The sequence below is a fragment of the Penicillium expansum genome (assembly GCF_000769745.1).
Source record: "Penicillium expansum strain MD-8 chromosome Unknown contig116, whole genome shotgun sequence".
Lineage (NCBI taxonomy): Eukaryota > Fungi > Ascomycota > Eurotiomycetes > Eurotiales > Aspergillaceae > Penicillium > Penicillium expansum.
In genome coordinates this window covers 1-16,256 of record NW_015971488.1, presented here as the reverse complement: position 1 = coordinate 16,256, position 16,256 = coordinate 1, and the positions used below count along the sequence as shown (strand labels likewise).

Sequence of the window (16,256 nt, the reverse complement as noted above, 5' to 3'; positions counted from 1 at the left end):
TATTATCTATACCGATAATACTAGTACTATTATACTCGCTAAGAACCCGGAATACTATATAAGAACTAAGTATATTACTGTATAATACTATTTCCTACGATAGGAAGTCTCGTTAGGCTCGGTGACGCTTAAATACATTCCTATATAGGAATAAGCCGCTAATAGTTTTACGAAGCCTTTAGGAGCAACAGCGTTCTAGCGATTCATTGATCAATTGGGACTACGTCCTAACACCTAAAGAAAGGTTTTTTGGAAGCTGAATAGCTTTATTTTTCATATAGGAAAGGACTATAGGGGGATTCTTTTTAAACGATTCATGTGGCATTGATCGTGGGGGGTGTTTGTTATCTCTCAGATGCCACAGGCTCGCCATCCCATAGTTACTGACTATATAGTCAGTCATCTTTCCTAGTTTGTATAGTAACTCTATAACAATTTACATATTGTACACCATCGTCTACCATCGTAGACATCAACAAGTTTACATAGACCTCCCTCTTCTTTAGCCACCCACTATGCCACCAATTCGTACTCAATATTGTTAAAAACGTACAGAGCAAGGGGGTAAGATTTAATTAGCTATTCAGGGTACTAGGAAACAAGAAATAAGCTCTATTGCTCTCGGTGCTAGGACCTTTGAAATACCGCGTTCAACTCTATGCAACCGTCTTACTGGATGTACAGAACACGCGCTACTTCCCGCAAGTTCACATAAATTGAACGAATCTGAAGAGCAATTGCTTCGGAAATGGAGTGTCACGGAGTAGCTGTCTCCTGTACATGTTCGTAAGGAACTGTCGGTGAATCGCCAGCGCCCTTACGTAGACACGTCAGTATTGATTGACCGCTCCTCTTACGCCTCGTGTTATAGTCCGATCCAGGGGAATCTGAGAGCTCCCCAAGAATAAGCCTTCGTATTCTCTCCAATACCATTGTTCTGAGACAATCCCTCATCTTACCCTAAGTTGACAGGTTCTATCCTGTAAAAACTAGAACCCCTTATAATTTACATGGATTCTCTCAATGGATTCTCGTGTAGCAGCACCTCGGCCTTCTACCGTACGAGAAATGGCACACTTGCTACTCGCGGCGCGTGGATCTACCCTTCCTCCTTCGATCGGCCAAATTGGGTTACGATTACGGTAAAAGACATTCCACCTATCCAGTAGATACTTGAGATGCTTGTTGGTGGGACGGGAGTACGTACAAACCATCGCTACATTTGATAAAACTTTTCCTCATCGCTTGTTCAAGGGGCTGCTTTTGTCGGACATCCTGTTGGTCATGGAAGACTCAAAGCACTCGGCGGTGCCATAGATGGAGCTTTTCTTGCCAACATGGTAATGGATTCTGCCAAGCGAAATCATCGATACTTTATGAATGAGCTCAGAATGGACCTTATAGGGCTGTGTTTGATTAAACCCCAAGGATCTTCTTGTTGAAGTTACGATGTAAAACTGATAGATATGTGAAAGCTGTATGGCATAGAATGAGGTTGTTTAAGTCTACTCCCATGAAGGAAGTATCTTTACTGCTATTTATACTAGTAAAAGTACAATAGACGAGGGTCTAATGGAGATTTCCCATGTTTTTGCAGTGGGTAAATCTCCACAAAAGCCCTATCAGGTGATGGTTGCATGAACCTCGTAAATTGAGGCATTGCCCGTACGGCAAATGGCCTCATATTTCAACACTTCTCACCCTAAGGCCGGTAGAGTGGTATATCCAGCGCTAGCTTATCAACTACGGCTCCAATTTATTTATCGGCACCTGACCCAAGACGTGCCCCACAATGACTAAGACCAGTAAAGCATACTGTCGGAAATCACCGGTACAGCAATGTATGTTTCAAAATGACAGATGTGTATGACTCTAACTAACTAAAATGACAAGAATCCCCTATTTGACAATTTGCTGGGGCATAACTGACTAAGCTTAATATGCAATTTGTATGGGGCCCACTATCATAGCGGTCCATGTATTTTCCGAGGTGTTGAATACTCGGGTTCCCAGTCATGTATTGTAACATAGCTTTCGACACATACATCAATGACAGGATGATAGACTTCTTCCCCTGATACGTCCGTTTGTCATCGATAAAAGGAAATCTTACGCAGACATCCATCTGTTTTCCAGCAATCAAGCCTCTCACTGCCTTAAAGGCGTCGTTGATACCGAAAGTAAAGCTGCACAACTATTCAAAACAGCCTAATTAGTGCTACGCGCTATGGACTACCTTGAAAATTGATTTCCGAGAAAACGCCACCTTCAATGATATGGAAATACCCATAGATATTTTTCAGCAAAAGGTTGAACAGCAGCAATTTTGCCACGGAAATAGCGAAGACATGCCGAATGGGGTTAATAACAAGAATAGGAGAGATTGTGATTATCCTGCTTTCAAGGCAGACTCCGGCTGCGGTTACGGCCGTAAATAGTCGTTGCTGGGATCCACCAGCAACCGATTTATGTTGGAAAGGAGGCGCCCACGAATTAGGTATAAAATAAGATAAATGGTAATGATTGTACGAAAGGCCAACTGTACCCATATCCAGTGCGAATCTCAAGATGAACTGGGCCCTGCTGATGACCGGTTTTCTTCCCGTGGCACTCGCAGCCGCCGTGCCTCAGGATATTGACATTTCTGTGAGGGATACGACGGCTTCGAAGATTATCAATATCCACCTCAAGTACCCTGATTCGGCTTTCAAGGAACATGTCTTCACTTACGGCAATTGTGGTAGCCGTAGTTTCTCTAGCTCTCAGTTGACCATTGCACATGGTTCCGGAGGCGTGAAATCTAGCGAAGATACTCGATTGGTTTGGGTCGTCCCCGATGATGTCTCCTCCGGAGGATGCATTATGGCGTGGGAGAAGAACAAGATCCTGATCGGGCAGAGTGAGCCACTGGCTTTGGAAGGAATCCTGCGACCCAAGTTGACCAAGAGGGAGCGCATTTTAATGACAAATGGCTCTGGTATCGATGCAGAGGGCCCATGGTTCAATGGGGTTTCCCTTCTCAAGAACCAAGAAATTGGGACCGTTGATGTGGCGAAGGCAAAAGGCAAAGGTGTGTATAACCAAAATCACTCGGATTATGCATTCTTAATGATTTCAATCAGCTATCGGCATTCTCGGGGCTGGAATATCGGGGTTGATGACCTATGTATGTCACCTCACCTACTTGGATTACTCAATTGGTGATGCTCATTTTTTTTAAAGTTTCTCCTCAACAGCGTTGGCTTTACAAACCTTGAGATCTCCGAGTCCACCGACCGAGTTGGAGGGTAAGTCTTTCTCTCAGTATGTGTTGTATCAAGGCTGACAATAGAAAGTCGCATTTGGACTGAATACTTCGACTTGCCCGACTCAAAATACCAATACCAAGAGATGGGAGCCATGCGAATTCCTATCACCGCAACATTTCCAATAGGCAACGAGACTCTGACGTTGAATTTTACTAGCCATCAAATTGTGTTTCAACTAGCAGACGCCTTAAATGAGTTGAACAAACACGACGAATCACTTGCCGTTGACTGGATCCCCTTCATCCAGGACAGCAATAATGCCCTTTCCTTCATTGAGAACAAAAGAAACGCAGACGGCTCAATTCCGACCATTGGTGATGTTGCGAATAATAGCTCTCTCGGTGCTGCGTCCCTTCACACCCCCGAGTTAGACAAGTTGATGGGACAGTTAGGCAAAATCATGTACGATCCTTCGATGATGAACCTAATTGCCAGCAACCTCTACGAAGCACACAAGAAATTTATGGGTATGGTATATGGCCCTATTACTCTTGATGAATCTGGTTTACTAATTGTATTATAAAGACGTCGGTCTCAATGGCAGAGGCGGAGACAATTGGGCTCAGGGGAGCTACCTTCATAATGTATTGGGCTTTGATCTAAACACCACCGGTTTGGCTGGAGGACTTGCCTCTGCTTCTGCTTCTGCCCCGTTCTGGGTAAGCCTGTGAGTGTTCAGTAGCCTTACGAGATTGTGGAGTATTTTACTCATATCCGGTACCCACAGGTACGATAACTTGTTTTTCTCTTCTAAGGAATGGAAAACAATTGACAAAGGTTAGTTCTTTGTTACCAAGTCATCAATAATGGGCAACTGATACTTCCAAGGCATGAGTCGACTGCCAAACGCCTTCAAGCCGCTCGTCAAGGATGATCTCAGATACCGCAGGAAGATCCAGAAGGTCGAATTTCTCGAACATGAGAAGAAGGTGCAAGTTTCTTGGAAGAACCATTACACCGACCGTCAGTTCCAGAATACCAGTTATGACTATGCCTTTGTCGCCGTACCCTTTACCGTTGTTCGTAAATGGGAACTTCCAGGTATGGATAGCTCGCGGGGTTCCAATTTCAGAACTGATCTCACTTTATCAGAGTTCTCTACAATCCTCACCGACGCAATTGCTCAACTCGGCTATCAATCTGCCTGCAAAGTAAGTTTATTGACCTCGCATGGAGCACAGTACTAATAAAACGTGACAGGTGGCGCTGGAATTCAAGTCACGATTTTGGGAGCATTTGGAACAGCCGATCTTTGGTAGCTGCAACACCAAAACCGACATTCCCGGTATTGGAAATGTCTGCTATCCTAGCTTCAACGTGAATAGTACAGGCCCTGCGGTTATTCTCGCCAGTTATAACCAAGACGACTATGGCTACCGCTGGGTTTCCACGCCCGAAAAGGAGCATGCTCAGTACGTCCTGGATGCTTTTGCCCAGTTACATGGAGATATTGTGTACGGAGAATACACTGGAAACTTCAGTCGTCTGTGTTGGTTGGAGGAAGAGTCCAATGCGGGCGGCTCTTGGGCTTTTCCAAGTGTGGGTCAGCACGAGCTGTATATTCCATCTTACTTCAACACGGAGAACAATGTGTGTTACCCTCGCCTAGGAGTTTCGAAGTGCGAGTCGTGATTGCTGAACTTTGACAGATGATTTTTATTGGAGAACACACATCGTACACCCACTCATGGAGTACGGTCAACCCACAGCCCTTTTCTTTTCAGCACGAGCTGACTTTTGCTTACAGTTGCCTCCGCTTTGGAATCCTCCGTTCGTGGAACAGTACAGCTTCTGCTAGGTAGGATCATCTCAAAATATCGCATCGCTTTGAGGATTAACTGACTTGACCTTTTATGGTAGAACTTGGATTAGTCGATGAAGCAAAGGAAATTACCACGACGTGGATGGGTAGATGGGTTACTGTTTAGTGGCCACGACCCCCCTACAACACCTGAAAAGCTCAGGCGCTGATTCAACCCTCCCAAAGAGGTAAGTAAGCGCTAAAAGGGTAAGGAAGAGAGTGAATTTCGTATTAGTCAGTTATTCTTTCTCGGATACGAGAATCCGAATCGAACACTTTGGATAGGCGCAGTTCCTATAATGTCGAGTTCGACATATATTATGCACACCACATGTGACTCACTATCTCTATACAGAGTGATTCAGTCTATTCACAGCTCTCTACTGTTTTCGTCTCTTATTTGACATTTCTTTGAGTTTGTTACCTTTAGGTTAATATTAATTGTTTATTGACTAAGCACGATCACATATATTGCAAAACCGGATCAGGTGGAGTCACCTCGACCCGCAGATTCTCGCGGCAAAAGATATATCGTATTAATCGTTAAGCATAGCCATGTTCCTCCACATCAAGCGTGGTCTGGCCTTGTTTTGTTGGTTTAAACTTGGTCCAAATCCGAGAAAGAGGCCCCATCCGCTCGACCACACTAGTTTACCTGTTAGACCGCGGCAGCTTCTATTCAACCAGGGCTCCTGAACGGCCGTGTTATTGATGAAGCTACCAAGGCACAGCCAATGGTTTTCTCGGACGGAGCTTGTTGATGACAGACACATCGTAATTCTATACTGCATACATAATTGGAATGCTAAAGCGTCATCCCTGCGTATGATCCATGGATGGTAACTATACGATACGAGCTACCTTTGCTTTGTATCGTTGGCAAAAGGAGCCCCGGTCTATGTTGGCTGGGCTTTTCTTGCCAATAAATTGGTGTCTCATACTGCAGTGGTGAAACCGGCGACATCATGACATCATGGGCCTCAGGCCGCATTAATTTCTTCGCAGTGCACGTGCTTCTTTTTCATTGTGAGATCTCAGGCAGTTTAGTAGTCTACCATCTACTCTCCACTTTCATGTCGGGTTCTTTCTCTATGGATTAGGAGCAGGCGAATGCGATCGACGCTTTCAATTGCTACTCGCGTGGGCCGGGAGTGTCTTGTGGTGTTACTTCTCCCATGATATCGCCTGTCTGCTATGCCAGACTGCCATCGAGCAATCCCCTTTTAACATACAATTGTATTAGATTTCCTTGGCGGAGTGTACAGTAGTCTCCACGAGGAAGTCGACGACGGCATACCTGTGATAGACATCGACTCCCCGCGTACGATCCTCACCGACAAAGAACATGGTCTCAATAATGCAGTTCATATGATGTCTCCAGACACTAGTACCATCATCTTCATCTGGCATATCAATATGTATCTGATAAGGAAGGCCTTCCCCTTCGCCAGACACAGATCAACCTCGCACGCGAAGAAAGGCTTACTGGGGTTGGTGGATTACGTTGCCGGCGCCTGAACTCAGCGAGAAGCAGCCGAGGAGGACTTACTGGCCATCTAGGAAGAGGGCTGGATTAAGATAAAGAAGAGATGGAACCATTTTAGCTACGCATGATCCCAGGCTGACTTTGACGCCGCATGGGCATTATTTCAGACTCGATACCGGGAGCCTATCTTTGCTGACCTTGTTGCCTATATCCAGAAGGAATGGTTTTATAGCTGCCAGGAGAACTTCCATCGCTTCTATACTAACTAGTATCTCTATGACGGCGAGGCGGCGACCTCAAGTACAGAGGCTACACATTGGCTGTCGGAGAAAAATCTCCATGTCTCTACAAACGAATCCTTGCCGCCCTGGATACCTTCAAGCTTGCGATCGACCGCCACTGCGCTAACAATAAAGCCAGAAATCGGCAGCGAACGTATCAAAAGGCCAACTAGGAAGCTCCATACGTCATACGAGCCATTAATTAAGCGTGTGTCGTTTAAGGTGATCAGCTATATGGAAGTAATAAATGATATCTTCCTCCCGCCGGCGGAAGGCAAGGCATTCATCCCTCAATGTTATTGCAATTCAAGGAATACCGCTGGCGATCAATGTATCATATGGTTGTACAACGCCTTGAGGATTATCAAGGCCCCTTCTGTCTCGACCAATTCTACCCTTAATTGCAATTATACAACCTCGGATGCACAGCCTACAAATCCACACCTTTTCGTACAGAATCTTCATCTGTACGCCTCCGCGGTAGACCGGGCGGTTATCTAATTTATATTGGCCAAGATCACCGCAAGCCATACCGATCGTATCCTCGTCAACAGCGAAACAGGTTATTCAAGTGGCCGCAACCCAGCAGTCGACACAGCCTTCATCGCCCCTGATACAATTGGACAGAACTATACAGCGCATTCAAACACGCCATCCAGCTGACACAAGGGGGGCGTAGGAGTCGTATACGGGAGCGACAACTACGGGGTAGGCGAGAAAGCCTCTTAAGTCGTCTATTGCAAAGCCGAACCCTAAGCCCAAGCCTAAGCTTAAAATGCTATCACTGGTCCACGTGCGCAGAACAAGGCTATGGAGGACATGGGGGATTAATATAGAGGAGGCTGTATACCGACGAATTTGTCCAGAACTGATAGTTTGCATAGCAAAAGAAACATGCATTTTTACTATGGAAACCAAATTCATAAATGGGTACAGTTCTGTATCCAGAACGGTGTGGATAAAGGGGCAGAATTGTCGCGATAGCTTCATATTTACTGAATCATAGTTCCTGTAGAAGGCATCTACTGAATATTTGCCATTCAGTTTCAGAGCGCTAGAGCCGCCAAATTTAGCCAATGTAATAGGGGAAACACGGTAAGCTTTCTTGTTGTGGTTCTATAAAGCGTCCTCCTTGCATGGTAGTACATCTGGCCATCCTTCCTCCCCCATGGTCTCTTCCTCACTATAGACCCACCGGCAAGAACGCTGCACTGCTTCCGCACTATACCACTTAAATAGGCAATAAACTCTGCCATGAGCGCAAGTGCTTCGCTGGCCCAATTTCATGGACCTTCATTTTCAGGTGCAGCCAAGGTCTTCATAGTCAGTATATTAGATATATCTGAATTTTTGCTAATCAGATGTCGCTTCGGAGGAAAAATGACCTGTAGACTTTCAACAATCGGACAGGAAGAAAATTAGATTGTCTCCATGATGCGAACGGGAACTTATTTTATGTGCAGGTCTGGTGAGACAGTTTTAAGCTACTGGAATCCAAATGAAGCAAGGAATACACAGTTAAGAGGCTATTAGTTTACGAGCCAGTGGACCGTTCAATTATGATCAAGTCAAATCCGGTTGTATATTTCTTGCTCCTCAACTCATCTTTATTTTTTCTCCAGCGGCTTCTGGTAACCCAGATTTATCGCCGATGTTTCTCTCTGTGTCTCACATTCTCTTAACTGAAGCATGATTTCACCCTGTTGGGTAAGGAATTGTCGAAACTCCAACGTAATAGAAAGCTAAGAAGGCAGAATTTTTCGTTTCGTATTCTCAAGTTGAATGGATCCCAATTTCCAATATCGCCACATTTTATGAACACCTCCTATGTCACCTAGGCACAAAGTAGCGGAGCCCCTAGTGGCAATAATGAACAGCAGTGCTTAATCGGTTCCTCTTAGTCAATTGGGAGACTCTCGAACCGAGATTGATGGTAAATCTCTGGATTGAAGTAAGCAGTCACGTTCCATTGGTCCTTATCAGAAGCCCAGCTTATATAGGTGTGGAATCCTAAACCTTCGGTCAGGTCCCGGTGCGTGCTGTTGGACAATTCATGAGCCGGTTGGATTCCAGAAGTAAACTTCCTGGCCGCAAAACTCACCATAATCTTTTGACTCCGTCATAATAAGATCCTGTGGCCAGCGTCTTGCTACGACGGGCGAGATAGTCGGAAAGTCCTCGAGAAATCTGCTCATCGCTTTGCGCGTAATGTCGAACGGGCAGATATACCTTCGACTTGGGAGCTTTTGTACCCCGTTTAAACTTGAAGTAATAAAGAATGCCGCCTGTACGATGCTCCCTTTTACTGAGGGGCTGGTGTTCGTGATGCTCATCAGGATTCAAACCAAACACCGAGCACCAAAGCTCCCGTAAAGAGTCTTCCTCGTCCTGGGTTTTGGGGGCTCTCCCACCTAGACTTAACATATCAACTACACTCTTCAGAGTGGTGCGATGTGATCGAACATAAATTTTCAAACGAGACTGGGACGGATCGACGCAATCGATGGCTACGATTTCGACGACTGGTTGTGAACACTCTCGAAATGAGCCGAAAAACTCGTTGAACATATCCATGGAGTCCATCAAAGCGTTAACAGGTGCAGGAAGCTTTTGCACTGCACATTTGATAATAGCAAGATTCGTTTTACCTTCTGACAGTGCTCTCCATCCGGGCAAGTAGTATTGCTTGACAACAATTGATGTTTCCAGCAAGTCGAAGGCCATGAAGCTTTGTGATTGGGGCGGAAACGAGTCCTGGTTATTACTTTTAACTGGCCCGTCTCTCCACAAAAGCAAGTTTTCGAAATGGTGATGCAGGTATAGATGCAAGTTCGAGGCTAAGGGGAGAGTATCTCCAAGTAGGCGCAGACTGGCAGCAGCGTTGATGGGATCGTCTTCCTGTCCAGCAAATAAGCCAATTGGTTCAACCGAGTACCGGACCGTAGGGTTTGCTGGCAATGTGGACCAACACCAGCTTAGCTCGACCGGCGTATGGTCATCCGTCATGAAGCTCTCCCAGTCGCCAAGGGGCCCACGCCCTCTGGGATGAGGACCCAAAGATCGTGCCACTGACTCGTGAAAGAATTTCGTGTGAACCGACGCCGAGTAGCAAGAGTAGCCAGCCATAACCAGCATGCCCATTAACATAGGCCCGACTTCCTCTATCCATAATGACGGGTCGTCCGTTGAGGAGTGACAGCTATTCTTCCAGCCTGCGTCCTATTGTGGCGGTCAATATCTTGATTCAGTTTTTGGTGAAAAGCACTACGCACGTTTGTATCTTCTGGTGTCCATCTCAACTTGAAGGGTCGGGCCCTATTGAAGATCAGTTCTATACCATGTCATTGTGGCTGCAAGCGTGAACGTCACTCACAAGAAGTTCAATGCCATATTGCTCTTATATTTGTATTGGATTGGAGTTTTTCTTTTTTTACCTGTGGACCTCACTTCAGTGCATATTCGAATTCCACTGAGGATTGAAAGTATTTATATTATCCCTTCAGGTGAGAGAGCCTGAAGGTAAGGTACCCCCTGAGCGTACCGTAAGCCGAAGGGTTTGGCGTCAGTTGAGACGCTGTGCCCGGTCTTGCTGACGCTATGACGCTGAAATTTTTCTGGGCTTGTGCTTTGGTGGCTGTTCTGGTGCCCTCGGGATAACTAGACTATCTATTAGTTTGTTCTAATTCCCAGGGGCCTCTGTTAACAAAACACTTGTCCACCTTTGAAAAGGCACCGGTCGGCTAGTCATTGCCCAAGAAGCATTGCCATGCGTATATGAGCGCAGTGTCCCGCGGCTGTGGGCCGCTGTGTTGCCATCTGAAAAGTTCCCTTAACCACCGACCACTTGGGACCGAGAGGTCTCGACGGAGTCGGCGCACTCCGCTTTAATTACTTGGAGATAACAGGGTATTTAGCGTTGATACCACCTGTCTTAGAAGTTTGCAGCCTCTCGTGCCGCCCCACTTAGTCGCTTGGAGAGTTCACGGATGGCTGGAAGAAGCGTGCGATATGGTACGAAAGGTCTGGAGTATAAGGATAGGTGTACCGGCATAATCAGCACATGGCTCCCGCCAACTCATAATGGTCAGTCTCCTGTTCAGGGTCCACTTTGTGAACAGTATGTTGCTCTCTAGAAATCAATAGGCATAAGAGCTTGTGGTTATATCTCTTTTGACTTCTCTTTTGTAAAAATTTGGCATTAGGCGAGGAAGAAAAAAAAATATAGGCAAAAGAGAATGCCCGCCGTACGGCCGTAAAATTTCCGAAATTCCAAGTACCAGCTCTCAGTCACCTGCAAATTTTGTGGCTACCGTTGTCTCGAACAATGAGTTCTAGAGCGCCTTTCTCGTATCCCTCCTTGATTCGCGGTTTCCTTCGCGATAATAATCTAGCGGCTAGGGGTTGATTGATACTAATTATGTCGTAGGAAAAGATGTTTGGCTACTGTGGTGGCTGAAAACCCAAGCATCAGGTCTTTTTTTTCGTGGGGTAAATTTTACCTAGGGATATCCCAGCCTCTTGCTCTTGTTGTTATGGGGAAGCTATTTCCTTAGTAGGCAGGGGCAGTTTTTTCTTGTCTGCTTTCTCTTCAATGCTTGGACCTTCATGAACCGTGCACGATTACGGTTATTCTGGAGGTTCAAGGAAACAGGTAATCGGCAGTCGGGCCGCATTCCAGCCAAGTGAAATTTATAGTAGCAATTATAAGCAAAATTCTCAAGGAATAATAAGCCTATACGGCGGTAAACTTTTCAGAACTTTGCTTTGGAATGCCATGTGCAATTCCAGGAAACTACCCGCCCACAGAGATTGGCCGTTCACGGGTCCACTCTTCACTGGCTTGAAGATCATCTGTGCCCCATCATAACACCTTGATCTGCTGTGGACGGTTCAGAACGGAAGGGGAACAAGAGCTGGTTTGATAATCATGGCCAATATTTTAGTTTTCCCTTTTCGTTTCCGCTTCCGCTCCAAAATACGTCATTTCTGTTCTCCCTTTTCAGTTCCGCTTCCGCTTCCATAATTTGTCATCTGGCCATTTCCCCCTTTGTTGCCCAGCTGCTTCCACAGTGCAGGGAGGCGGAAGCGGAAAGACAAGTAGCCTGAGTCCTTTGGGCTTATTCATGTCAACAATAATTTTTTCAATAGGACAGACTCTGGGCCGACTTATCCATCAGTCCAAAATATACGTTTCTAGATATATATCAATGTGTAGTCTCGATGGAGTACGAAAATAATACGTGTCGGTTCAATAAACGTGTCTTGGATCTGCGATGTCGTTGTCTGCCTCGAACTCGTCAAGCGACAAGACAGTTGGCGGTGTCAATAATCCGTCGGTAGTGATCACTGCCGACTGGGATGGTCCAGATGATCCAAAAAACCCTAAAAACTTTGCCCTTTGGCGAAAATGGGTTATGGTCTTTACTGTTTCCTTCAGTTCGCTCTGTGTGTAAGCTTTCAGCCCCGGGTGACGTCCAGCATTGTCAGGAATTGCCAAGATTAACGAGTTTCGACCTCATAGGACATGTACCTCTGCATTGTACTCGTCCATCTATGGACAGATCACAGCCCAGTTCCATATTTCAGAGCTAGTCGCCACTGTAGGACTATCCTTGTTCATCTTTGGCATGGGCGTTGGGCCCATGTTTGTTGCGCCGATCTCTGAGGTAATCCACTATTCTCACCATTGTCTTGTTAAATGGAGACTGAGATCTACCAGTTTTATGGACGACGACCTATATACATTGCTTCCCTAGCTCTGTTCACTATATGGCTTATTCCATGTGCAGCGGCTAATAACTTCGGAACTCTGCTCGCTGGCCGAATGCTCGGTGGCCTGACAAGTGCTGCCTTCCAAAGCGTGGCTGGAGGAACCATCGGCGACCTGTTCACCCGTGAAACATTGCAGCTTCCAATGATGATATACACCGCAACACCTTTTGCCGGTCCAGTCCTCGGACCACTCATTGGAGGATTCATTAACTCATTCACGTCTTGGTAAGCAAAGTGACCCGCTACCAATGCCTTCTGACATAAGACTTATCAATGGTTAGGCGCTGGTCGTTTTATGTCATCATCATCTGGAGCGCCTCACTTTGGGTTGTCATGCTCCTCTTTATGAAGGAAACTTACGCTCCAGTACTCCTACGCAAAAAGGCACTCCGTTTGCAAGCCGCCTCAGATAAAAGTGGTACACCTGTGCAGCCTGGGGCGCTATCAATGCAGAAGGTCTTTTTGAGGTCCATGTACCGTCCTTTTCTATTACTGCTATTGGAACCAATGTGTCTGTGTCTTTGCCTCTACACTGCGGTCATCATCGGAACCTTATACCTCTTCTTTGGTGCCTTCCCATTGGTGTTTTCCAACCTGTACGGTTTCAACCTATGGCAAATCGGGTTGACTTTCCTCGGTCAACTAGTTGGCACGTTTCTTGGCGTCTTCCTCAATCCTCTCTGGGGATGGAATTTGCAGAGATTGGTTCAAAAACACTCACCGGATGGAAAGGAGATAATTCCCGAGTACCGGCTTCCGCCCGCAATTCTTGGAGCTCCTCTTATAACGATTGGCCTCTTTTGGTTTGGCTGGAGCAGCACAGCATCCGTGAGTACAAATTTTGCATTTCCGTCAAGATATTTTACTAAGCTCAATATGCAGGTTCATTGGATTATGCCAATTATTGGAAGTGTCTTTTTCGGTCTCGGGTACGTGTTCATCTCCCAATTTAATGCCACGTCCTATACTTATGGTAGATTTAGCGTCTTTCTCGTCTTCCAAGGCGTGATCACCTTTCTCGTCGATGCGTATCCATTGTATGCAGCAAGTGCATTAGCGGCCAATGCTTTCCTTCGAAGCAGTTTTGCCGCTGCGTTCCCTCTCTTTGGTATCCAAAGTAGGTTTCCTCTTTCCTTAGAAAGAGAAGTTTATCATGTTGCTGATAGTCTCTCTTTTACAGTGTACGAGGCCCTTGGATACCAGTGGGCCACATCTTTACTTGCCTTTTTGACGGTCGCTATGCTTCCATTGCCGTGAGTGATTCATGCGTGTAGTGGGAGCAACAACCATTATCTTGCTAACTGTGAAATAGTTATATCTTCTACCGGTTTGGACCTCGAATTCGGGCCAAAAGCCGGTTCGCGGCCGTAAATCAGCCGCTACTCTAGAACGAATTTGTCAATCCGTTCCTCGGTACCGCATATTGTCCCCTTTATGGAAGAATTGTACGATTCCCTTGTATGTTAGCTTTCGGAACTATGGAGCACATAATAATATCAAGATTGGCTTTCAAACATACTAAAGCAGAACAATACTTGACGTACGGTAGGAGTAGACCCAGATAGAATGGCGATATAACCTACTCCCAGACAGGACACTACCAATTCCAGATTAGCGGATTAATAACCTCAGATAGTTCATCAGCGTTGCTCCACTGACGTGCGGTGAGATTTTCCCTTCTCCGGAAGACGGTTGTCGAATTTATTGTTGGTATTACCCTGGCCAAGGTGTACAGTTGTGAGAGGGTGATAAATCCCAATTTCTTCCAGCAGGCCTGCAAGTTCGACGTTCACTCTGGTTTCAGGCATCGGAACATCAGTCTTGTCAACACATCCCCAGGAAATGGCTGAATGTCTTTGTCATGAAATACTGTCGAGGTTTGCATATTGCTGAAGATCTGAGTGAGGGACACACTTGGACTGAATACGTAGGTTTCGGTTCCAAGAAAGGATTAAAAAGAGCTAAAAATGCAGGCATTTTCAGTATTTATCTGCATATTCTGATCATTTGAGAAGATGACCGGGCGATAGCAGCTATATTAGGAGCTGGCTATTTCAAATTACTGCACGTGCCCATGTTTACATGCGAGATAAGAGAACTATAAGGGATCAAACCATGAATATTAGTTAGCGAAAGAAGGTTGTCGATAATTCTCCAGGGATACGGTAAATCGGCAGACCCAGATTCTGCTTGACTCTTTCTATAAACGCAGCCAAAAGTTATTATACTATCAACTCATGCGGCCGTAACGGCCCTGCTCGCTAGTACTAAAGGTCCTAGAGTGATTCTATTATCCGATGAGCTGATGTCTCGGCCGTAAGGAGTTCGCAAAATTAAGCGGGCCACGTACCTGGGGCTGGAACTGTCAGCTATCTGACAAGTTCAGTATATAATTTACTATGAAATTTCTGAATAACGGACGAGTTATCTTTTTTAGTCACAGCTGAAGATATGTCGCAAACCACCACGTCACGACCCTTGCAAGTGGGTGTTTTATTGATAAGCGAGCTAGTCCAACTTTTGGACCTGGCACCGATAGATCTTCTCACCACACTTCAGCCGGAGTACCTCGATGCATGTGGCCTTCCAGAATGGATAGTTGCCCTCGCAATAGAGAGCAAAATCCATTATATCACGGAGGATGGTGAAAAGCCGGTGAAAATGACCAGCGGGGTCCGAATTCAACCTACGGTGGGTGACGAGTCAAGCAGACTTGTGAAAAAAGCTTGCTAATTTCATGCGTTCCTGAAAGACATCTATCGCAAAGTCGCCATCACTAGACGTCCTCATTATTTCCGGTCCGCACCCGTTGCATGAACCCTCTCCTGCCGTAGTGCAATTTCTGATTGGTGCATCGAAGAACGTGTCGGCAATGCTAGCTATATGTACGGGAACAATGACACTGGCCCGTGCCGGTGTCCTGGATGGGATCCCTTCAGCATTGTTTGTTATCTCTCAGATGCCACAGGCTCGCCATCCCATAGTTACTGACTATATAGTCAGTCATCTTTCCTAGTTTGTACAGAAACTCGATAACAATTTACATATTGTACACCATCGTCTACCATCGTAGACATTAATAGGTTATAAGCCTAGGAGCTTATTATTAACGGTTTAACTACTAGTTAATATCCCCGGTATCTGTATGTCTCTCCCTATATATAGGGGTAGTACTAAGCCTAGTACTACCTAGTTAAAACTCTCGCTTTTCTTACCTCCGCCTGCCCAGAGATCTTACCTATTTAGGTAGTAGGAATAGCTTTAAGTTTATAGCTTGTTACTGTTATTAAACCTATTAAGGTAATAGGTAGACTCTATTTTGTATAGGGCTCTCCCTACTAGGCGTTATTATCTTAAGTCTTAGAAATTAATATATTAAGTATTAATTAGATAGTTTTAGAGGTTTATTTACTTAATTACTTATTTACTAGTAATCCTTAGGTAGGGTCTATATAAACCCTATCCTTAGTAGATCTCTCTCTTAATAAGTATCTCTCTCTCTTTCTCTATATCCTCTTTATCTACCTTTTTTATTAATTTTAGGTACCTTACTATCCTCTTCTATTAAATTTATTATTACTATTATCTTTAGCGTACCTAGTTACCTA

At 45.4% G+C, this 16,256-nt stretch overlaps 3 protein-coding genes across 3 annotated transcripts; 2 read left to right on the top strand and 1 right to left on the bottom strand.

Moving 5' to 3' along the window:
- Positions 1–2,568: 2,568 nt before the first annotated feature.
- Positions 2,569–5,236, top strand: PEX2_037850 (flavin monoamine oxidase family protein; the record flags this gene model as incomplete). Its single annotated transcript, XM_016741060.1, has 12 exons — positions 2,569–3,070; positions 3,123–3,166; positions 3,223–3,287; positions 3,336–3,775; positions 3,834–3,975; positions 4,036–4,085; positions 4,137–4,349; positions 4,401–4,459; positions 4,509–4,898; positions 4,958–5,000; positions 5,056–5,106; positions 5,169–5,236. 12 exons carry the CDS (start codon positions 2,569–2,571, stop codon positions 5,234–5,236), a joined length of 2,067 nt encoding a protein of 688 aa, XP_016593686.1.
- A 3,537-nt stretch (positions 5,237–8,773) lies between these two features.
- Positions 8,774–10,266, bottom strand: PEX2_037840 (uncharacterized protein; the record flags this gene model as incomplete). The annotated part of the gene is made up of 4 exons (XM_016741059.1): positions 8,774–8,915; positions 8,978–10,095; positions 10,149–10,191; positions 10,250–10,266. The coding sequence occupies 4 exons, from the start codon at positions 10,264–10,266 to the stop codon at positions 8,774–8,776; spliced, it is 1,320 nt and encodes a 439-aa protein (XP_016593685.1).
- A 1,883-nt stretch (positions 10,267–12,149) lies between these two features.
- Positions 12,150–14,036, top strand: PEX2_037830 (MFS transporter; the record flags this gene model as incomplete). The annotated part of the gene is made up of 8 exons (XM_016741058.1): positions 12,150–12,325; positions 12,398–12,542; positions 12,596–12,873; positions 12,930–13,476; positions 13,531–13,577; positions 13,632–13,765; positions 13,829–13,901; positions 13,961–14,036. 8 exons carry the CDS (start codon positions 12,150–12,152, stop codon positions 14,034–14,036), a joined length of 1,476 nt encoding a protein of 491 aa, XP_016593684.1.
- Positions 14,037–16,256: the final 2,220 nt, after the last annotated feature.